This window comes from Nematostella vectensis, chromosome 9 (genome assembly GCF_932526225.1).
Source record: "Nematostella vectensis chromosome 9, jaNemVect1.1, whole genome shotgun sequence".
Lineage (NCBI taxonomy): Eukaryota > Metazoa > Cnidaria > Anthozoa > Actiniaria > Edwardsiidae > Nematostella > Nematostella vectensis.
Window position 1 is genome coordinate 14403389 of NC_064042.1, and position 22342 is coordinate 14425730.

Here is a 22342-nt window from a genome sequence, read left to right on the forward strand (position 1 = left end):
TTCAATTAAATCAGCTCAAATAAGGACAGTTTTGGATATAAGAAACATAAAGAAAAGAGCATTCGGAGCAGTCGGATCACAGTGGCAAGTCGGAAACAGGGTATTTAAGTTTAACGTCCACCCCAAGTAGTCATGGTAAATAATAATTTTACTCCTAAAAGGATAAAAAATATTCGTGAATATATCGTGAAGCTTTATAATAATATTTTGTTGTTTAAGACCACTTTGAGAGGCCAGACAAACCATTGTCCATCTCAGAAGACGTGAATACAACAGCCTTCAAAAGACTTAATAAATACCAAGAAGATGCCATCAAGAAAGCCCTGACGCAGCCGTTCACCTTGATTCAAGGGCCACCAGGTATCAGCTCACAAACCACGGAATATCCAAAGTAAACAAGTAAACTGTAACAGTAAACTGTGCTTTTTTATTCATTTTATCCAGGATCCATTATCCATATCATGAAACAAATCAGATAATCATTATTTGTTATTTTTATAATCATTGTAGTATTTTATGCTGAATTTTTGTCAAATTTTACGCTCGCTCTGATTACCTAGAATAGGGTATGATTTTTTGTGGAATTTAATAGTTGAAAAGTGGAATTCGAGTGAAAACACATGTTCAAATCTTTGCTAGCATATCATTTGCTCGTAAAATAATGGCCGCAGAATGGCCGCCTTTTGCACATGTTTTTTTTTTTAAGCTCAGGCGAATGAATTTCTTTAACACAACAAATCTCGAAGCCACAAAGCCTCCCTTGATTTTTACCAATCATCGACCAACCCCTTTTTTCTTCACACTAGAAGAGCCGGTTTTCGAGTTTTGAGAATATTTCTTCAGGGTTTCAGATTGTTTTTCGATAATGACGCCTGCAAGAATTATCGTCAAAGCTTTTGAACCGTTAACAACGTTTGCCCAACAGACGAATTGCTTTATATAGGATAGAAACGGTGGGACCTGTGTATTTCGTATAGAAAATTGTGTTGATAAGGACTTCACCACCGGTATACCCGAGGTTTATATCAAAGACCTAAGTGTTATCCATTTATTCACCAGGTACGGGGAAAACCGTGACAGGGGTGCACATAGCCTACTGGTTTGCGTGCCAGAATCGCAAGACGCCACCGCCGGCCCAACCAGATCCGAAGGATGTCGATGACGAGAATAAGCCACCATCTGCACCACCTCAAGTCCTGTACTGCGGACCCTCCAACAAGTCTGTTGACGTCGTGACAGGTTGGTCAATAATGGTTACGGTAATGATTATGATAATGGTGGTGGTGATCATGATGACGAAAGCAACGACGACGACGATGATGATAATGATGATGATGATGATGATGATGATGATGATGGTGACGATGATGATGATGACGGCAGCGGTGATGATGATGACGACGACGACGACGATGATGATGATGACGGCAGCGATGATGATGATGATGACGGCAAAAATGATGATGACGATGGTGATGATGACGGCAGCGATGATGATGATGATGATGATGGTGGTGATTATGATGACGATGACGGCAACAGTGATGACGACGACGGCAACTATGGGATGATGACGGTAACAATGACAGTGCTGATGATGATATTAAGATTATAGTGATGAAGAAGAGGCTGTTGTGGTTGTGGATAAAGATTATCAATACGCTGATGATAAGGTTAAAGATGATGAAGAATATGAGGACAATGATAAAGATGAATGATGATCTATTATTGACTATTATTTCCAGTTTTCCCTTGACATCACCTCAACCCTTTTTCAGAATACCTTCTTAGAATTCCGGGGATGCAGAAGAAGATACTTCGCGTGCAAGGAAGTATGATTCAGGAAAGGGAATTTCCGATTCCTAACAAAATCAAACCCCCAAAGCAGTCCAGGAGTGAGGATGAGCTTCGCATTCCTAGCAAAGAAGTCCGAGAAGTTTCTTTGCATTACATCATCCGCTCTGCTGACTGTCCTTATGCCGAATCCCTCAAACTCCTCGAACAAACATTTAAAGACGCTAAAGAGAGGAATGATCCTGTCAGCGTAGAAGATGTGACTTCATATCTACAGGTAAGGCAGGCCCGTAGCCAGGGGGGCATCGACATCCCCCCCCCACCCGGCTTGAAGGTCCGCTCAGAGCAAACAAAAATATATAACGTTTGGTTGGAGATATATGTCTTTAAAATGACTATAAATATCTTTTTTTATAATAACTATCTTTATTACTATCGCTATATGTTAAAAAGTACCCTATTTATAACAAGAAAAAATATTTTTGAATACAAGATTGATTGCCTAGTGTAATAAGGCGAGGAGAGGGGTATACCGGAAATTTGGTCCGCTTAAATGAAAAAACCGAACCACCCCGCTCAAAATCCTGGCTACGGGCCAGTAAGGACTCCAGCAAATCCTGGTTACGCGCTTGCAAAATTAAAGACATTATCTCGCATGATCCCTTATGAAAAATTACCATGCTGAGCCACGAGTAAGGTATGATGAATTTTGGATTATTAAGATAGCAACGCAACAAGCTCGCCATCAAAATAACGTGACGTCCCTACTGATGACGAGATCTTGCTTCGTATCGTAGATCATCAGGGAGGCAGAGAAATGGTGTATCCAAAAGACTGGCAGAGAAATCATCTTGTGCACGTGTTCGGCAAGTGGCGCCGACCGCATCGTAGATCTCTGCGACAACATCCAGCAAGTAATCGTCGACGAGTGCGGCATGTGTTTTGAGCCTGAGACACTCGTGCCTATCACATGCGCCCGCGCCAAGCAAGTCGTGCTCATTGGGGACCACAAGCAGCTGCAACCTATCATCAAAGATAACGACGCTAAGCGCTTGGGTCTGGAGATCTCTATGTTTGAGCGCTACGCCAAAAAGGCGATCATGCTCAAGGAACAATACCGTATGGTGAGGGGGGTGTATGGTGAGGGGAGGTGCCTTGCAGCGATTCTATCACCTGGAGATCTCTATGTTTGAGCGCTACGCCAAAAAGGCGATCGTGCTCAAGGAACAATACCGTATGGTGAGGGGGGTGTATGGTGAAGGAAGGTGTCTTGCAGCGATTCTATCACCTGGAGATCTCTATGTTTTAGCGCTACGCCAAAAAGGCGATCGTGCTCAAGGAACAGTACCGTATGGTGAAGAGGGTGGTTGGTAAAGGGGGGTTTTGCAGCGAGTCTTTCGCCTGGAGATCTCTATGATTGAGCCCCTGGTTCCCTGACAAGTCTCCTCTGATAAATATGAAACCGACCGCTATTTATAATTCTAGTTATTATTTTTTTTAAGTTACCTTCAAAAAAAACTGTCAATCATTCTACCTTCATCTTTATTTATGTCCCCCACAGCATGCAGAAATCTGCCACTTTCCATCAGAACAGTTCTATGACAAGCTTCTGCTTACGTCTGCCACTGTCGCGCTCCGCACACCTTCGCCTGTCGACTTCTGGCCAGCGCAGGTGCTATATAGGAAGGACGTACCACGTGTGTTTTGCCACGTGGAAGGGTGCGAGAAGTCTTCAGTGATTAAGACTCAGTACAGCAATCACGGGTCCAAAAGTAACGAGAAAGAAGCGAATAAGGCAGTAAGTCTTTTTCTCTCATCATTCGCCACAGCATACTACCATTGCAAAGCTTAGTCCTATGTTTAAAACTAGAGCTTTGCAAGGTCGGCAAAGTCGGTTTTTCTGTTAAGAAAAGTAGCAAAAAAGCTGTACTGGCAAAAGTCAGAATGAAATACCCGTCGGCCTCGAGCTCCGTGGTAAAGACGTTTTAACCATAAGCTCAAGCGTTTTTCCACTCGCTTATTAAAAAAATGGAAATGCATGTGGTAATGGTTGTTTGACACTTGGTAATGGTTGTTAGACACGTGATAATGGTTGTTTGCACGTGGTAATGGTTGATAGACATGAGATTATGGTTGCTTGACAAGTGATAATGGTTGTTTGACACGTGGAAATGCTTGTTAGACATGAGATAATGGTTGCTTGACAATTGGTAATGGTTGTTTGACACGTGGTAATGGTTGTTAGACATGAGATAATGGTTGTTTGACACGTGATAATGGTTGCTTGACATGTGGTAATGGTTGTTTGACACGTGGTAATGGTTGTTTGACACGTGGTAATGGTTGTTTTACACGTGATAATGGTTGTTTGACAAGTGATAATGGTTGCTTGACACGTGGTAATGGTTGTTTGACACGTGGTAATGGTTTTTTGACACGTGGTAATGGTTGTTAGACATGAGATAATGGTTGTTTGACACGTGGTAATGGTTGTTTGACACGTGGTAATGGTTGTTAGACATGAGATAATGGTTGTTTGATACGTGGTAATGGTTGTTTGACACTGGTAATGGTTGTTTGACACGTGGTCATGGTTGTAAGACATGAAATAATGGTTGTTTGATACGTGGTAATGGTTGTTTGACACGTGGTAATGGTTGCTAGACACGTGGTTATGGTTGCTTGCTGTTTGTTGTTACTATTTCTTCCACAAAATCAAGAATCTGTATTTGTTCTCTTCCTCTTGCACCATTTAGACCTATAATTATTTATAATTATATACTGATATCATTATTAGTGCAATGAAATCAATATAAAAAAACAGATTTATAACCAGGAACTAAGAGTATGAAAATATAAAAAAGAAAATTTAAACAAATGAGAAAAACATGTTTTTAATAAGATGAATAAGAGCAATCTATTCTTATTTAATCTTAATAACTGTCTGCCTTGAATAGCCACCGCTAAACGTAAACGGTTCCCATATATTATAAATATTTAGTTCAAAAATAAATAAATAAATGTAAATGATTTTGTTAAAGGTGCATGTTGCTAAAGTCCTGGTCAACAAGTATGCTGTGAATCATGGGGATGTGGTCATCCTAACACCTTACAGACAACAGCAGGTCCTCATCAAGGAGGGTCTCCACGCCCCGTACGACGATATCCAGGTGTCGACGATCATCAAGAGCCAGGGTAAGGAAGACAAATACACCAGATTATTATATGACAACGACTGCACGCGCACTGTGATTGGCTACCTGGTGTTCATTACTTTCCCATATTGCCTCAGCGAACATTACGGAATTGCTTTTTGCCCTTAACGGGAAATTTTCACGGCCAAAAATTCGATATGAAAATGTCATACAATTAACAACATACTAGCCTCGATCGTTCAGTCATGCCTCGCAAAGCCTCCGTCGATACGCCAAAGCCTCTGTTTGATATTTGCCGTATTTACGTGACCTCTATCTCGGTTAGAAAGTAGTTAGTATTATCTTTAATAATACTGGATAAAAAAGCAAATGTTTGATATGTAAAGAATTCATAATCTACCATTCGAAGATCACCTCCGTACTTAAAGGAATCAGCGCCAGTTAAATACCATGTTGTTTGATGCGATTAAGTGTATGTTGCGCTTCCTTTTACGGTTATGGTGAATTCAACGGAGAGCAAATCATATCAAAGTGGTAGAGATGTCATGAGCCGTAAACCCTAGAAGTTTCACCGAAACCCTAACACTGTTTTTCAATTGCTTGTCCTAAAGTCACAGAGATACGATAAAACTTCTCATCTTTCCTTTATTGCTTGTCCAGAAATCATAACAATACGATAAAAGGTCACTACTCTCTGCCATTTCTTGTCCAGAAGTCGAAGAAATTCGATGAGACTTCACTACCTTCTCTCCCTGCTTGTCCTAAAGTCGCAGAGATACTATAATAATACGATATTACACATCTTTCTGTCCTTGCTAGTTCGGGAGTACAAGAGATATGATAAAACTTCTCATATGTTCGTCATTGCTTGTCCAGAAGTCAAAGAAACACAATGAAACTTCAGTACCTTCTCTCCTGGCTTGTCCAGAAGTCAAAGGAAGACAATAAAAATTCAATACCTTCTTTCCTTGCTTGCAGGTAGTGAATGGGACTACGTCATTCTTTCACTGGTCCGCTCTCTACCCAAGGACGAAATCGAGGCTGAGCCGTCTTCAAAGTGGCTAGTTGACAATCTGGGTTTCCTGAGGGACGAACACCAGATCAATGTAGCGTTGACTCGCGCCAGGCGCGGTCTCTGCATTATCGGTATGTATTTTTCTTCACTTTACATTATATGACTCGAGCAAACAAATAAACATGAGCTCTATTTTGCTTGATGGATCGTTGTGGCAAAGATAGATCATAAGGACTACGATTATGGCCATGACAAATATGATGATTGTTGTTATCGTAATACTGATGGTAGTCATGCTGATGGTTTCATAACGTGTGATGTGGATGATGACGATCAAGACGATGATTATGACAATTAAGATGACGATAATGACGCTTATGATGATTTTATGATGCCAGTTATTGTGGCGATGAGGATAGAAGTGACAAAAATACAATAATAATTAAGAATGAGGTCTTCAAGGCCGTAGCTAGAAAACTTTGTACAGAGGGGCAAGCCTCAAATATTTTCTTTTATTTGGTACGGGGGCAGAGGCTATTTTCATGTCTTTTGTTATTCCCTGCTCCACTAAGGAGCAATTTCCGGCGTTGGTAAATTTTCCTTGTTTACCGGCCAATAGTTCTGTGACGACCTTTGTCGTGTTGACATTGTCTTATGTAATTACAGGAAACAAAAACCTAGTTGAGCTGGATCCCACATGGAGCGCGCTGTTAAGCCACTACGAGCAGGGTGAGACAATCGTTGATGAGGCCTGGCCGTGGAACTAAATAAACTACGACAACAACTTCTACAGAGACACCAGTAGAAACAACATAAATAGCAGCAGCAACAACAACCATGCAACAAACCCAGTTCAAACGCTGCTATCTGCCAGTTATCTTTTACCACTATTGCTAACGAAAGTTATTTTAACACTTCATGTCCATAGATCCGACTTGCGTGACAATGTTCACGCAAGTCGGATCGAGGGGTCTTAGCCCCACTGCTTCTGGTACGTGACCTTCTATGAGGTGGTTGTCACTTCTGTTGCGTGACCTTCTATGAGGTGGTTTTCACTTCTGTTGCGTGACACTCTATGAGGGGGAGGTCACTTCTGGTGCGTGACACTCTATGAAGGGGAGGTCACTTCTGGTGCGTGACACTCTATGACGGGAATTCACTTCTGGTGCGTGACACTATGAGGGGAGGTCACTTCTGGTGCGTGACACTCAATGAAGAAGAGGTTACTTCTGGTGCGTGACACTCTATGAGGGGAGGTCACTTCTGGTGCGTGACACTATGAGGGGAAGGTCATTTCTGGTGCGTAACACTTTATGACGAAAGGTCACTTCTGGTGCGTGACACTCTATGAGGGGAGGTCACTTCTGGGCGTGACACTATGAGTGGAAGGTCACTTCTTGTGCGTGACACTATGAGTGGAAGGTCACTTCTGGTGCGTGACACTCTAGGAAGGGGAGGTGACTTCTGGTGCGTGACACTTTGAAGGGAGGGTACTTCAGATGCGTGACACTCTATGAAGGGGAGGTCACTTCTTGTGCGTGACACTCTATGAGGGAAAGGTCACTTCTGATGCGTGACACTATGAGGGAGGTCACTTCTGGTGCGTGACACTCTATGAGGGGAGGTCACTTCTGGTGTGTGACACTCTATGAGGGGGAGGTCACTTCTTGTGCGTGACACTCTATGAGGGAGAGGTCACTTCTGATGCTTGACACTCTATGAGGGCAGGTCACTTCTGGTGCGTGACACTCTATGAAGGGAGGTCACTTCTGGTGCGTGACACTCTATGAAGGGGAGGTAACTTTCTGTGCGTGAAACTATGAAGATAGATCAATTTTTACACTCAATGAAAGAAGGTTACCTATAAAGCGTGACACTATGAATGGAGGTCAATTCTGGTGAATTACACTTTTTTGAGGGAGTCATTTCTGGTGCGAAACTTATGTGAAATTATTCTATATTTAATTTCTACATATTCCCGATTTTGCAATTATCAGATGCACTGCAAGGTTGGGCAGTGCAAAACTTTTAAAAAGTCAAAAATTATATTTATAGAATAGTTTTAGCTATAGAATAGTTTTTTTTTTAACTAAGCTTTTAACATTTAAAGTTGTAGTTATGTTTTTCGTCTACAAAAAGAGGCTAGAATTTACCGCTAGTTTCAACATTTTGTACATTCCATGTACATTTTGATCCAAAAACTTACAGCATAGTCGATGCACGAAGGCGAAGGTTAATTTACTTAAAAGTTCAAACTCAATACATACAAATGTTATGCAAAACGCTTGATATACTTAACTTTAGAGTTACAATGCAATAATTGAGATTACGTCGCCAAATCATAGTTAAATCTTAATGTTTAGAAAAGGTGTTTAGAAAAAAAATCAAAATCAGGATCCAATTCAATACGCACAAACACGTTACGCATAATGTTTTATATACTGTAATTTAGAGTTGCAGAGTTCCATTGCAATAATCCATATGTTATCACCAACTCATGCCCAAATCATGAAAGGTGTTTAGAAGAACGTAACCATAAAAATGACCAAAAACGTCATTGCAATCAGCAAATGGCGATTGGCAAATGAGTTCTACGACCAAAGGATATTATGGGTCTCATTATACTTTTAGCCAATGCAGGGAGCCCACCCCGAGTAAGTACGCAGCTGCTTTGTCTCCTATTATCTTTGTTCTACAAAGGAGTTCTTTTTGTCTCTATTCTTCTCGTTCTTTGTGTCGAGGTGCGGATATTGTTCATTTGCCCAATCAAATTGCAGAACATAGCTCTAGTATCTGTATATATGTTTGTGAATAATTAGTATCCATGAGCATCTGTCGGTCTAGGAACTGCCATTTGCCATACGCCATTTGCTATCTGCAGATTTTTGAATTAGGTGTATACATGTTGTTGTCTATTTTATCAATCAAGTTGCGCTGAGCACATGTATTCTTTCTACGCAAATTTAGAAATAGATGTATATGGAAGCACGGGTGGCCTAGTGTGTAGGCGCGTCAGCCGCTCACCGTTGTGCCCAAGTTCGAATCCTGGCTCTGATTTGGGATTTTTCAGAGAAAGCCTTGCCTCGAATTTTGGTTATTTCTCCTGGGTTTTCAGTCTCTACAAGATGTAGAACCACTAGTGACGCAATGAACACCTTAAGTCACAGTGCTTACTAACAATACACACAAGGAAGCATTTCATTCGGAGCATAGCTCTGTTGTGTCTAAGCACATAAGTGAAGGGACAAAATTTATCTGTTTTTGCCTGCGTGAATTTATGTCGCATATTGATATTTGTTTTTTCCTCAACCTTATCACTCTTCTAATAGTCCATCTTTTAAAGGGGACATAACATATTTCCTAGAATGCATTGCATTGTTTTGTTCAATTTATCATAAACATAATTAATTTGCGACTTTCCAACTTTCTAGCATGAACTTACAAATTTTGACCTTTGCTTGCTACTTAAAATGCCCGACAAAACAATGCATCATAGGAAAGATGAGCTGGCCTCTTTAATATTATACAAGCATTTTGGTCACAAGGCTGGAGGTCCGAATGTACCCTACCTCAAACAACCAATGTGTCAGTTTAATGCGAGAGGAAGAAATTAGTCAAGTTATAATACATCTATAATAATTGAGACCCCACATGTCTCCTTTGCTTAACTACCTAATCAAAGCTTGTAAGATTCATTCAATCAAAATTGTACTCAATAAACTTTCTTTTTTTTTTTTTACTGTTTCTTTTATTGATACTAACAACCTGCACAGGCAGTCACTAGAGCACTTATTTCAGCCGTAGTACGTTTTTTCCTTCGCAGCCCAGAAGCCGCACAAGGTATTGTTTGTGTTTGATTTACCTAGTAATAGCTAGTTTTAATTCCTTCATAACATTTTTGCTCACACGTTTTCTTTGAATCTTTAAATGTAGCTTTAAGGAAAACTTTCGAGCGAGAGGTATTTCAAGTCAAGCGAAAGCGACAATAAAAATACATTGTTGAATACAATGCCTACAATTGTACAATGCCTACAAATGCCAAGTCGATCCGAGGCTAGCCCATCCCCGTAACACGCTCATCTATAAATTTTTGCCTGTTTATACATTTTCAGTAAAAGCAGATGTGAGATTATGGATGTGTGGCTTATGGATGTGTATGTTTAATTTTGCTTTCAAACAAGAATAAAGAATTAATATGCATTTAACCACAGGGAGACCGATGCGCGTTAGTCTAGTCGTAATAAATATACCCAACCCTGCTGGTGAAGGAGTCACGTGACACAGTCCTGGTGGAATTGTTGAGCTCACAGCTTCTATTTCCCGCCCAGGCACCACGTGAAACACTCCATCAGATCACTCACGAGCTGCGTGCTCGTCACGTGGCCATGGAGTGCAAAGTCCAAACTTGATATGCTTGCGATCATACTTTGTGGGGAGCGCAAGGTGTAGCCTAGACAGGCGATAAGTGTAGCTTGGACGTGTAAGTGAAGGGGTGGAATGATGAATATGGTGATAAGGCTTTGGTGGGCTTGGCCACATGGTATGTATGCTTGCTCACACCTTCCTCTTGCATATGGATGGCGTGACATACCTGTCTATTATACGGCTTGCGTGACATACCTCCCGCATCATATGGATGGCGTGACATATCTCTCTTGCGCATAAATGGCGTGAGGTTCCCTATCTTGCATGAGGATGGCGTGACATACTCTCTTGCAAATGTATGGCATGACATACCTTTCTTTCAAATGGATGGCGTGACATACCTCTCTTGCATATGGATGGCCTGAGGTTGCTGCATTTGACGTCATTCCAGAGACCACTCCTCACGTACAGCTCCACGCACTTCTCTTGGCCCTCGTAGTTGTTCGGCCAGAAGAATATGCCGTTGTCCCTCCCGTTGAACTAGATACCAGCAAAGCAGTTGTTCCTGGCTGCCGCATGGAAGAACTAGAAAGTTGCATCTCAGAGGAAAAAAAGAAGGAAGACCAGTGGGCAGAGTATTCGTCTTCGAAGTTAACCGATGATTCTGTGGATGTGTTAAAGCACGCAATCACATTCCTGAATCTGGACCAGATTCCGGTAATAACCGTCGACCAGCCCCTTTTCGCTTTGGCGAAAATGGTACAATGGAAATGGCCAGCCTCACACGGAGAGCAGGCGTACGTTGTCATGATGGGAGGTCTTCATATCGAGATGGCGTTATAGAGCGTTGTTGGTGACCTGCTAGATGGAAATGGCCAGCCTCACACGGAGAGCAGGCGTACGTTGTCGTGATGGGAGGTCTTCATATCGAGATGGCGTTATGGAGCGTTGTTGGTGACCTGCTAGATGGAAATGGCCAGCCTCACACGGAGAGCAGGCGTACGTTGTCATGATGGGAGGTCTTCATATCGAGATGGCGTTATGGAACGTTGTTGGTGACCTGCTAGATGGAAATGACCAGCCTCACACGAAGAGCAGGCGTACGTTGTCGTGATGGGAGGTCTTCATATCGAGATGGCGTTATGGAGCGTTGTTGGTGACCTGCTAGATGGAAATGGCCAGCCTCACACGGAGAGCAGGCGTACGTTGTCGTGATGGGAGGTCTTCATATCGAGATGGCGTTATGGAACGTTGTTGGTGACCTGCTAGATGGAAATGGCCAGCCTCACACGAAGAGCAGGCGTACGTTGTCATGATGGGAGGTTTTCATATCGAGATGGCGTTATAGAGCGTTGTTGGTGACCTGCTAGATGGAAATGGCCAGCCTCACACGGAGAGCAGGCGTACGTTGTCATGATGGGAGGTCTTCATATCGAGATGGCGTTATGGAGCGTTGTTGGTGACCTGCTAGATGGAAATGGCCAGCCTCACACGGAGAGCAGGCGTACGTTGTCATGATAGGAGGTTTTCATATCGAGATGGCGTTATAGAGCGTTGTTGGTGACCTGCTAGATGGAAATGGCCAGCCTCACACGGAGAGCAGGCGTACGTTGTCATGATGGGAGGTCTTCATATCGAGATGGCGTTATGGAGCGTTGTTGGTGACCTGCTAGATGGAAATGGCCAGCCTCACACGGAGAGCAGGCGTACGTTGTCATGATAGGAGGTTTTCATATCGAGATGGTGTTATGGAGCGTTATTGGTGACCTGCTAGATGGAAATGGCCAGCCTCACACGGAGAGCAGGCGTACGTTGTCATGATGGGAGGTCTTCATATCGAGATGGCGTTATGGAGCGTTGTTGGTGACCTGCTAGATGGAAATGGCCAGCCTCACACGGAGAGCAGGCGTACGTTGTCATGATGGGAGGTCTTCATATCGAGATGGCGTTATAGAGCTTTGTTGGTGACCTGCTAGATGGAAATGGCCAGCCTCACACGGAGAGCAGGCGTACTTTGTCATGATGGGAGGTCTTCATATCGAGATGGCGTTATAGAGCGTTGTTGGTGACCTGCTAGATGGAAATGGCCAGCCTCACACGGAGAGCAGGCGTACGTTGTCATGATGGGAGGTTTTCATATCGAGATGGCGTTATAGAGCGTTGTTGGTGACCTGCTAGATGGAAATGGCCAGCCTCACACGGAGAGCAGGCGTACGTTGTCATGATGGGAGGTCTTCATATCGAGATGGCGTTATGGAGCGTTGTTGGTGACCTGCTAGATGGATCTGGATGGACTGCTGCCCTTACAGAATCAAACGTAGCCTCATCGGGTGAAGCCGATTCCTTCTTAAGGGTGACTCATCTAACAAGGACCAGGTATGTGGACAAATTTGTATTTGTTAAGCTCTACTTACTATTTCACTTGATGTGTTTGATTCAAAGTACCTCTTTTATTTAAAATTGACTGTATTTTCGGCTATCATTTTAGACACGCCCATCAAGTTACTGTTCTGGCATTACAGAAACTAAAGAGCGAGGCGTTTTCACACAGCGGCGACCAGTTAACGACGGCTGAATGGGAGCAAACAATGAAGTCAAGCCCAACATTTCGCTTCTGTAATGCAATACTACACTACCAGATGCTAGTCTTACTAGTGGTGCGTGCTCAACGTCAGCGAAATTTTGTCTTGTATGTGGAAGCCTTGGAGGAACTGGTTCCGCTGTTTTTCGTGTTGGACCATGTAAACTACGCCAGATGGACGCCAATTCACATCAGGGACATGAAAAGCCTTCCACAAAGTATCACCGAGAAGTTTCAAGACGAGGGCCAGTTTGTCTTGTTAAGGACTGGCAACGACTTTTCAGCAATGCCGTTCGACCAGGCCCATGAGCAGGAAAACAAGATCGTGAAGAGTGCAGGCGGGGCAGTTGGACTCAAGAGAATCCGACAGCTTTCAGGTATGACTTATTAGTTGATCTAGCAACGTAACATGAACTGATTTATTACTTACACTAGATACAGTGAGCTGATAAATATAAGCATGAGCTTAAGAATAATCAATGATATGGTGTATTATAGTAAGGAAGACAGATAGCCTAATAGATAGACATTTTTCATAACTGACACGGCTGTTTCTTCGGGGTCGCAGTGAAAAGTTGGGTCTTGCGAAGCTCACGAAACATGACTGCCAGTGATGGAAAATTAGCATTGTCTTGTTTTCGAGCAATCTTGCTAAGCTCTCTTGCTGCCCCAATCGCACATTCCTTATTAGGTAATCTATAGTTTGCTACAATACTGATGAAAACATTTTTCTTTCATGTAGGCGCTGCAAATTTCCCTTTCGTAAACGGTCGTTGCCAATTATAACGGTCGTTGTCATTCCTGAGAACCGTCGTTGTCATTTTAAACCGTCGATGCCAAATCGAAAACCAACCGAACCGACGACTTCCTTCGTGACTAGTTCGAGAGTGATTTTCGCTCAAGAGTGCTGTATGACGTCATTACTTGGATGGCTCAAGATGGCGGACAAACCCGATTTTCTCAAAGATCTAATATCTTCAGCTATAAAAGAAGTGCATTCGAAAATGAGATCGTTTGAATTATCCGAAATTACAGATGAGTATTTTTTGGCCTCGCTCCCAGATGATTCTTTTTACTACCTGAAGTCAATTTCAGGAAATAGAGAGAACTTCAAGGCCCACGTGTTGACTGAAGATATTACAGAAGAAAACCTGGAGCTATGGATATCTGAGTACGAAGTCATTAATAACGTTTCCATCAAGCTCAAGACAAAGAAAAACCCCACGAGTGGCTACGTGCTTCAGAATTATTATAGGTGTCAGCATAATACTCGCAACTGGAGCCCAAGTAAGGACCCACAGAAAAAATTACATATCAATCCTTCTGCTAGAGTGAAAAACACCAACTGTCCCTTCCAGATGATTGTCAAATTGGACCACAAGGGGTGCTGCTAATTGGATATTGAGTGGGAGCACAACCACTCCCTTGAAACTTTGGAGGCATCAAACTTTCTGGACCTGACTCCTGAGTGTACAGAAAGAGTATTGAAAATGTATGAAAGTGGGCATACACCAGCAACTGCAAGACAACAATACTTGAAAGAGCTCAAGGAATCATGTAATGACGATTTGGAATTTCATCGAAAGAAGGCTAATCGAGCAGTTGTGCCAAGAAGAAGGGACTTTAGCTACCTTTACACACAATATGGCAAGGATAGGTATGGGGGACAAGGGGTTATGATGTACCAGAGACTGGCTGAAAGGCTTGAACAATATAGCAAAGATAACCCTGATGCTACCACTCACCACCAAGTGTACGGGGGGGAGGACAAACCTCTTTTGGTTGCTATTGTTACACCCCTTATGAAGCGTGTACACAATGAAGTTCAGCAGTCTGGAGAAATGGTGTTTGTGGATGCTACTTCTAACACTGAGGAGCACAATCTTAAAGTGTTTGTTATGTGCACACATAATGTTTCAGGGGCACTTCCACTTGGTATTCTGATAGCTAGTGATGAGCGAGAGTCCACATTAAAGCAGGGCTTTAAAATGCTCTGCTCGTGCTTACCTGAATATGCATTCAATGGTCGTGGAAAGGAAAATGGACCAAAAGTCATACTTACCGATAACTGTAAAGAGGAACGAAATGCTCTGAAGTCTATTTGGCCCCTATCCACCTTAATTCTATGCACATTTCACATGCTCCAACAACTTTGGAGGTGGCTTCATGAAAGCAAAAACAATGTCAACCTTGCTGATAGACCATTCATTCTCAACCTTTTCAAGAAATCACTATATGCAGAGACAGAACAAGAATTTGAGAACAGCTTTAGTGAACTTTTAAATGATGACCATTGCATGGAAAACCCCACTTTAGTAAGCTATTTACAAATACTTTACAATGAAAAAGAATCTTTTGCTCTATGCTTTAGAAAAGAACTGCCTGTTAGAGGGAACCACACAAACAATTTTGCTGAGGCTCAGTTTCTGGTTCTGAAAGATATAATTCTGCGGCGAACAAAAGAGTACAATGTTGTTGGGCTTCTGGACAAGCTTACAATTGATTTAGAAGACCACTACAAGAATAAACTCCTCAGTATTGCTGATGGGAGTTTTGATGGCGCTTATAGACATCGATTCATGGGGAAAGGGAAAGGGAAAGGGAAAGGAAGCTTTGGGTTTAATGTCCCAGATAGAAAAGAACTTGATGGCTACCTTTCTTCTGTTGAAAGTTTTGGTAATAATACTTTCAAAGTTGGAAGCTCTTCAGATGGCAGTCAAAGGTCAGTATATTTTCTGTACATTTACTCGTTATACAATACTTTTGAGTGGCATACTGCAAAATATGCCATGCATCACTTAAAAGAAAATACAAGTGAGAAGTGGGATATTTTGCAGTATACCACAAGAATTCATTGTATAACTTTTTTTATGCCACGCCACAGAAAATAAAGAGCAAAAATTAATGATTATATTTTAGGAGCAGTACATGATGCAATATACAATGCCATTCATGCATTTCGATTTTCTGTTACATATTCTGTACGTAGCATGGTTTAAATAGAGATAATCGTGTTGTATGGAATTTGGTGGTTGACAATGTTCCCAGAAAAAAATATTTTCTAGAGGATATATCCCAATAGTTTTTCTTTTTTTCAGCCATACAGTAGACATGACTATTGGAATGTGTACCTGTGGCATTGGCAAAGATGGGAGCCCATGCAAACACCAGTATGTCCTTTGGGTGTCCAAGCTGGCAGACTGTGTTAATTTTGTCCCAGTAAACAATCCCCGTGAGAGACAGAAATTAGCCTGGTTGGCTATAGGAGAGACACTTCCTCTTAGTTACTATATGCCATTGCGCTCAACTGAGGCTGAACAGATTACATTGCAACCTTGTAGACCTAATGAGTGTGGCACTGTCATTGAGAAATCCATTAACAGGGATCAAGAACCAAACTACACGACTGGTGAAGAAATTCATGATGAGGATAAATCTATTATTGCAAATGCTCAACAATTGATGAGGAGCTCTTGTGACCAAATTATTCAAAACCTCCAAAGCTCTGGAGATCTTAATTTGGCTAAAGGAATAATAAAGTTCTCCAAAAGAGTAACAAGCTTAACAGCGACAAGGTCTATGAATTCAAATTTGGTGAGTGCCCTTTTCTCTTTCGGGTCTAATGAACTGAAGAAAACTGGAAGTGGAAAAAAAATCCGTGTTCAGCCAAACAGGAAGCGAAAGTGTGGTAGTGGAAGCCGTCAGGCTGTTTCAAAAGGGCGTCCAGTACAACTTCAAGAACCAACGTCGAAGAGGAAGCGCAGCCATGATTTGGCAAAAGTAGTACAGGCAAATGTCAATAGCAGCAAAAAGTCAGGGTCCCACACTATGAAATCTAAGACAAAGCACATTCAAAAGAAAAAAACAAAGAAAGAGAAATCCTAGGGAAATTTTATAAAATCCTGTAAGTATGTTTTATGGAATGCATCAAAGGTATACAATGTTCAATATTTTTGTTGTTAGACTTGTTCTTTTATAAACATTACAGTAGTGAAGCAGCAAACTTAAAGTAAAGTATATATATAATTGTTGTCATTGAACCAATTTTGCACTCTTGCCAACTATTTCCAATTGCTGAACTGCAAACCAGCTTCCATCATTTGAACTTTGAATTTATAACAGAATTACATTTTGTACTCTATGCTTGCGGTGAGATGGTATGATTGGAAGCCATTAAATAATTAAGTGTTGGTGAATGAATAAGCTTCAGGTGTTTTGATTTACAGAAGACAGTTTAGCAGTTAGAAATCGTTAGCAAGAGTTCACAGAATTGATGTAAGAAACTGGTGAAAGATTGGGTTGCATCATCATAAATTAACAATAACTTTTACAAATAATACATATGTATAATATATATATATATATATATATATATATATATATATATATATATATATATATATATATATATATATATATATATATATATATATATATATATATATATATATATTAGCACACACAATTTTATTACATTAATATATTCTTAGCTTACAGTATATAATCATTATCTTATTATTAGTCCTGTAAACAGCTCAGTAATTTGGTAGGCCTTTTATCACTGTAATGAGTTTTTAATAAATGGTATATTATTATTTTGTTTTGTTTTTCTGTTTGTTTAATACATAGTGATACAGTACCACATTTATTAGGGTCAGCAATGTTAAAATGATATAAAATATTCCTTTCTGGAATAACTCATTTATTTCAATGGGTACTTTCATGTCTCTTGAGATTTCTTTTCTCTGCGAAACTCTTTTGACATGTACCACATTTATATGTTGCATTGTGCTCTTTGTTTTTATGTCTCTTCAGTTTTTGCTCATGATTAAATTGCTTATGACATATTTCACAAATACACTCATGGCAGCCTTTTTTATGGTACTTCATGTCCTTCTTCCTCTTGAATGTGGTGTTGCAGGATGGACACTTTTCCTCTTCTGCAATGCCCATATCAAGTTCTTCTCTTTGGCATTGTGCTTTATCTTTCCAGTCCTATATATATAATCAAAGCAAAATATTATTTATGTATATATTTTGACAATCTTTTTGACCCTAAATTCTACATTTGAGGTTAGATAAATGGACTTAGGCTTTAGTTGATATGGGCTATTCTATTTTAAAATGTGCACCACCAACACCAGCGAAATCCAAAGGGGAATGGGGAGAAACATGAATTAATTAGAAGGATTTTAAAAAAATGCAAAATTCCCAAAAAAAAGTAAGGGGCTATTAAATTCCAAGCAGTAACCCTCTTGGCATGTCACAAATCACATATCTGATAAGGTTAGATCGAGACATCTACATCTACTGGACAAGGACCAAAACATATTTGGAAATCTGGATACTCTAAGGCTTGTATTTTTCTCTAGTCTATTGATAAAAAGCCAATGGTGATGGGGCACAAAAGTTAGCCAAATATTCGCAAATTTGGGGAAGATCTTTGTTTCTATTGATATTACGAATGTTTTTCTAAAGTAAAGAAATATAAAAGCTCGTGATGGAAATAATCCAACCTTTCGTACATCAGCAGACAATTGCTTCCACATAGCCCCAACGACTTTGGAAACTTGCCCAATCTCCGAATCTCCGAGTTGTTCAGTGACATCTGGCTGTTATACAGAAAAAAGAATATAAAACGATGCCTGCATTTATTACTGCAATAGCACGAAGTATTCTGGTTCTTTCTCGTGTCAAAATGCGCCATTTTTTTTTTCAGGAAATATACCAAAAACTCACCGCAACTGATTGAAAAAAAGAGTTCCACCCTGTTGGCTTCTTGATAGATCTTTTGTCTGCAGAAGAATGGGATGGTTTTGGTCCAGCACTCGCGCACGTGGACTGATCCGCCATCTTGTAAACAGAGTGCCAGGTAATGACGTCATACAGCACTCTTGAGTGAAAATCACTCTCGAACTAGTCACGAAAGAAGTCGTCGGTTCGGTTGGTTTTCGATTTGGCATCGACGGTTAAAAATGGCAACGGCCGTTCTCAGGAATGACAACGACCGTTATAATTGGCAACGACCGTTTACGAAAGGGAAATTTGCGTAGGCGCTGGATGCTATCAGGCCCAGAAACGACACGATTATTACAACAGTTTGAAGGGCAGTACCTGGACGCACAGACAGCGAGACAGGAGATCGGACAAATCATGAGACGGGACTGAGCTCTCAGAAGACCTTCAAGATCCAAGTCAACAATCTGATTGATGTCATCCGAAAGATGGGGAACCCCTTCCTTGACAACTTTCCTGAGCTCGTTACCCTGGACAGCCGCGACTGTATGGATAATGAAGTAGCCGAGACTATAGTCAACCTTGGTGCTCTTGGTAAGAGCCAGTATTCAAGCTTCCTCAAGGATGTAATCAAGGACAGAACGGTGGCAATTGGCAAATCCCTAAAGCAAAACAAGCTTCCCCTTTTTCGGAAACAGGCGTCACGCAACAAGTCTAAACAGTCCAAGACCATCTCCCTTTTGCAGAATAATGTCGCCCTGTACTTAGCTATGCAAAGCCGTGATGCGGACTTGAGAGAGTTCTTTAGCCATGAGGTTCAGCCATTCCCGCCTTCACTGTCAGAATTTGGAAGTCTTCGTCTTCCGACGGCAGTCCGACCTTCTCAAGTGCCTCAGTCAGCCCTCCCAACCAGAGCCCCCTACATAAGTGGACTGCAAAGTCTGTGATGGGGCTGTAATTGTCCACTGTCTGCCCGTGACCGGAGTGATGACAATCGATGACTATGCGGAAAATGTCTTCCTCCCATATATAAGTAATCTGAGATCCAGACGAGTGGACATTGTTTGGGATTCTTACATCCCTAACAGTCTTAAAGAAGCGACTAGAGAAAAGAGAGGAACAGGCTTAAGACGAAAGGTGGAAGGGAGGACCAAGATTCCTCCAAAGTGGATGGAGTTCTTGCGTGATCCCCGCAACAAGCAGGAGTTGTTCCAATTCCTGTCGGTCAAAGTGGCTGAGTTCCCCTGGTTTACTGTCAGAAAGGAAGTTACATCACCTCAGGTAAACTAGTGAAGATTTAAAAGCTTTGCTCGTCTGATTTTTTATGTAGTGTTAGCTGTATGGCTTATATAAAAATTTCTACTATTTTAGGAGTTTCTGTGACATCCATTGGTTCCGAGGCTGCCATGCCTGATTGTTCCCACGAGGAGGCGGATACAAGGATCGTAGTACACATCCGACATGCAGTGGAGACCAGTCATGCAAAGGAAGTCATCGTCAGAACGGTTGACACCGACATCGTTGTAATCTTGGCGGGAAAATTTCACCAACTCAAGTCCATCCAGCCTGAGCTGCACCTGTGGGTGACGTATGGTATGGGGCGTCACTTCCGGTACCTGAGTATTAACACCATTTGTGAAGGTCTGGGTGTGCACTCAGTGGCTGTGACACCACATCATCCTTCTACGGGAAGGGCAAGTTAACAGCATGGCAAACTTGGGACATCTACAAAGATGTAACTCCAACTTTACAGTTCCTGGCTCTCAACCCCTTCCATCAACTAACTCTGGACTCCGAGCACTTCAAGCGCATCGAGAGGTTCACTGTTATTCTCTACGACAAATTGAGTCCGTTTGCTTGCATCAAGCCAGTTTTTTTTTAAGTCAATTTTTACTCTTCCTCCACGACTTCCAGTTCTTCTTTGTTTTTTTCTATTTAGATGTATATTCCTTAAATAATATTATAAATGTGTTCTCCTTTGAAGGAAGCACTTCTGCAACATGTCAAGCGCTGCATCTACCAAGCGGGGATCTGGACATCCAGTGAGATTTCACAGCCGGTGTTGCCTTCGCCAGACCAGTTTGCGTGGATCAAGGAGGCTGGCACATGGGTTCGTCGATGGATCACAATACCAGAGGTTTCAAAGGCTTGCAGCGAACTGACAAAAAGCTGCTGTAAAGGAGTGTGCACCAAGTGCAAGTGCATCAAAGCACACCTAGAATGCACACTATTGTGCAAGTGCAAATGCCGCAACACTTGAACAGCCATGCAAGGCAAATAGGTCTTTGGGACAAACCTATATTTGTGTCAAAGAACAACAAGGAATGGGCTCATTCAGTATACATCTTGCTGCTTAGATGATTGCCTTACTTTTATATGACACACTAGGCCAAGGAGTTGGAACGTGGAACGAATCTTACTCATACAGAAATGGTCATTTTTCGAATAGCTGTATTTTTATATACATATTGAGTTCTATATTTCATTGGTTATTTTGATTGGAATATAGATACAATATCAGTTTGCACGATAGACGAGATCTGCACATGCGCAGTAGCTGTTTAGTGCTAAACAGCAGACCCAGAATATAAGAGTAGACACCTGATTTCATAGTTCGAGGGATATTTTGATATGAATATGGAAACATTACACAAAATTGTGAACAGGCGCTATGGTTGCTGATTGTAGATCTGCAAATGCGCAGTAGAGGTTTCTTATGTTTAACTGTGCTCTCCGAATTTTCGAACATGTAAAGCCTATGCAGATAAACAACTTTGCCAATTTGTTTCACCATTGCTCTTTTTATTTCGTTGTAAATTATTTTAATTTGAAATCAAGATTCGGGTACCCTGTGGTTTTTCGCATAAAATTAAAATATCCCCGTTAAAGGAGACCTCGAGCAGATTTTTTTGGGCACCCCTTCTAATATCATTAGGTATGCCTAAAGGAATCTGTGTACCAAGTTTGGTGCTTTTGTCACTCCTGTAACGATCCTGAGATCCTGTAAGAGACCTGACTAATAGAAAACTAAAAGGGTTGATCTTTTTGCCCAATCTATTAATGATTGATATTGATTGTGTTCAAGTAAAAGTCTAACACTGACCCATAACCCTAGGAGATCACTCCAAGCAATTTAGTGCTGTGTGAGATTCAGATATTTGCAATTTTATTGAAACAAATCTGTTAGTATATTCCACATAGTCAAAATAATTGTAGATTCACATATATAGCACAGCTGCACAACCTTTTATTGTGGTACAGGTGTGAAGCATGAAGTTATTCTTTTTAGGTTCTTCATCAGTGCAATATTTTGCTTTTAAACATTCTCATATACTGGTAACATTTGATTGGACTTTTATCATGCAGAGGTGGGGAATGCAGTCATCAACCACATTCCAGAAAATGATAAGCAGCACATCACATTGTGATTGCCACCAAATGAACAAATAAAATGACTGTTTGTACAATAGTATTTTAAGTCGCTAGCTTGATTCTTCATTTTTAGAGCATAACTCGAATGAAAAAAAATAATTTTGCTGCTATCTGAGCATTGGCATGTTCTTAAAATTTGGCGAAACCCCAGCCTGGACGTTCCTTTTAAAAAAAGGAGTGTATTTATTATAACTTACAGTACTTTCATATTATAAAAGAGTCGAAATACCAACAGACAGTCAAGAGGCTATATTGAAACACTAC

General features: G+C 41.2%; 3 protein-coding genes across 14 annotated transcripts in view; 2 read left to right on the forward strand and 1 right to left on the reverse strand.

Annotated features, from left to right (window-relative positions):
* Positions 1 to 9699, forward strand: part of LOC5501870 (helicase with zinc finger domain 2-like) — a 62064-nt gene extending 52365 nt beyond the window's left edge. For 8 of the 11 annotated variants that reach the window (XM_048732818.1, XM_048732816.1, XM_048732819.1 and 5 more), the window contains 8 exons: positions 220 to 360; positions 1060 to 1239; positions 1779 to 2071; positions 2592 to 2918; positions 3356 to 3592; positions 4836 to 4989; positions 5928 to 6095; positions 6631 to 9699. In XM_048732818.1, the coding sequence (XP_048588775.1) occupies positions 220 to 360; positions 1060 to 1239; positions 1779 to 2071; positions 2592 to 2918; positions 3356 to 3592; positions 4836 to 4989; positions 5928 to 6095; positions 6631 to 6731 (1601 nt within the window). In that variant the 3' untranslated portion in view covers positions 6732 to 9699. Of the gene's footprint in view, positions 1 to 219; positions 392 to 1059; positions 1240 to 1778; positions 2072 to 2591; positions 2919 to 3355; positions 3593 to 4835; positions 4990 to 5927; positions 6096 to 6630 lie in introns of those variants that run through there. The other 3 variants (XR_007313789.1, XR_007313790.1, XR_007313791.1) reach the window with 3 other exon arrangements.
* Positions 9700 to 12459: 2760 nt separating this feature from the next.
* Positions 12460 to 14304, forward strand: LOC125572422. Its single transcript, XM_048732923.1, has 3 exons — positions 12460 to 12705; positions 12818 to 13287; positions 13973 to 14304. Exons 1-3 carry the CDS (start codon positions 12551 to 12553, stop codon positions 14302 to 14304), a joined length of 957 nt encoding a protein of 318 aa, XP_048588880.1. The 5' UTR covers positions 12460 to 12550.
* Positions 14305 to 17468: 3164 nt separating this feature from the next.
* Positions 17469 to 18957, reverse strand: LOC125572368 (zinc finger protein 564-like). Of its 2 annotated transcripts, none has more exons than XM_048732830.1 (3): positions 18650 to 18957; positions 18436 to 18522; positions 17469 to 17905 (listed from the first exon to the last, which is right to left on the reverse strand). In XM_048732830.1, exons 1-3 carry the CDS (start codon positions 18761 to 18763, stop codon positions 17618 to 17620), a joined length of 489 nt encoding a protein of 162 aa, XP_048588787.1. In that variant the 5' UTR covers positions 18764 to 18957; the 3' UTR covers positions 17469 to 17617. The 2 variants fall into 2 exon arrangements, with proteins under 2 accessions (XP_048588787.1, XP_048588786.1); XM_048732829.1 differs by having other exon boundaries at positions 18427 to 18522; positions 18650 to 18955.
* Positions 18958 to 22342: the final 3385 nt, after the last annotated feature.

Excerpts from the sequence above, each read along its gene's own strand:
- LOC125572422 (XM_048732923.1), top strand. The coding sequence starts at position 12,551 with ATGATGGGAGGTCTTCATATCGAGATGGCGTTATGGAGCGTTGTTGGT. Across the intron at positions 12,706-12,817 it reads ACTCATCTAACAAGGACCAG|ACACGCCCATCAAGTTACTG; the intron begins GTATGTGGACAA and ends CTATCATTTTAG. Across the intron at positions 13,288-13,972 it reads GAGAATCCGACAGCTTTCAG|ATGATTCTTTTTACTACCTG; the intron begins GTATGACTTATT and ends CCTCGCTCCCAG.
- LOC125572368 (XM_048732829.1), bottom strand. The coding sequence starts at position 18,763 with ATGGCGGATCAGTCCACGTGCGCGAGTGCTGGACCAAAACCATCCCAT. Across the intron at positions 18,523-18,649 it reads CTTTTTTTCAATCAGTTGCG|CCAGATGTCACTGAACAACT; the intron begins GTGAGTTTTTGG and ends TCTGTATAACAG. Across the intron at positions 17,906-18,426 it reads TGTCTGCTGATGTACGAAAG|GACTGGAAAGATAAAGCACA; the intron begins GTTGGATTATTT and ends TTATATATATAG.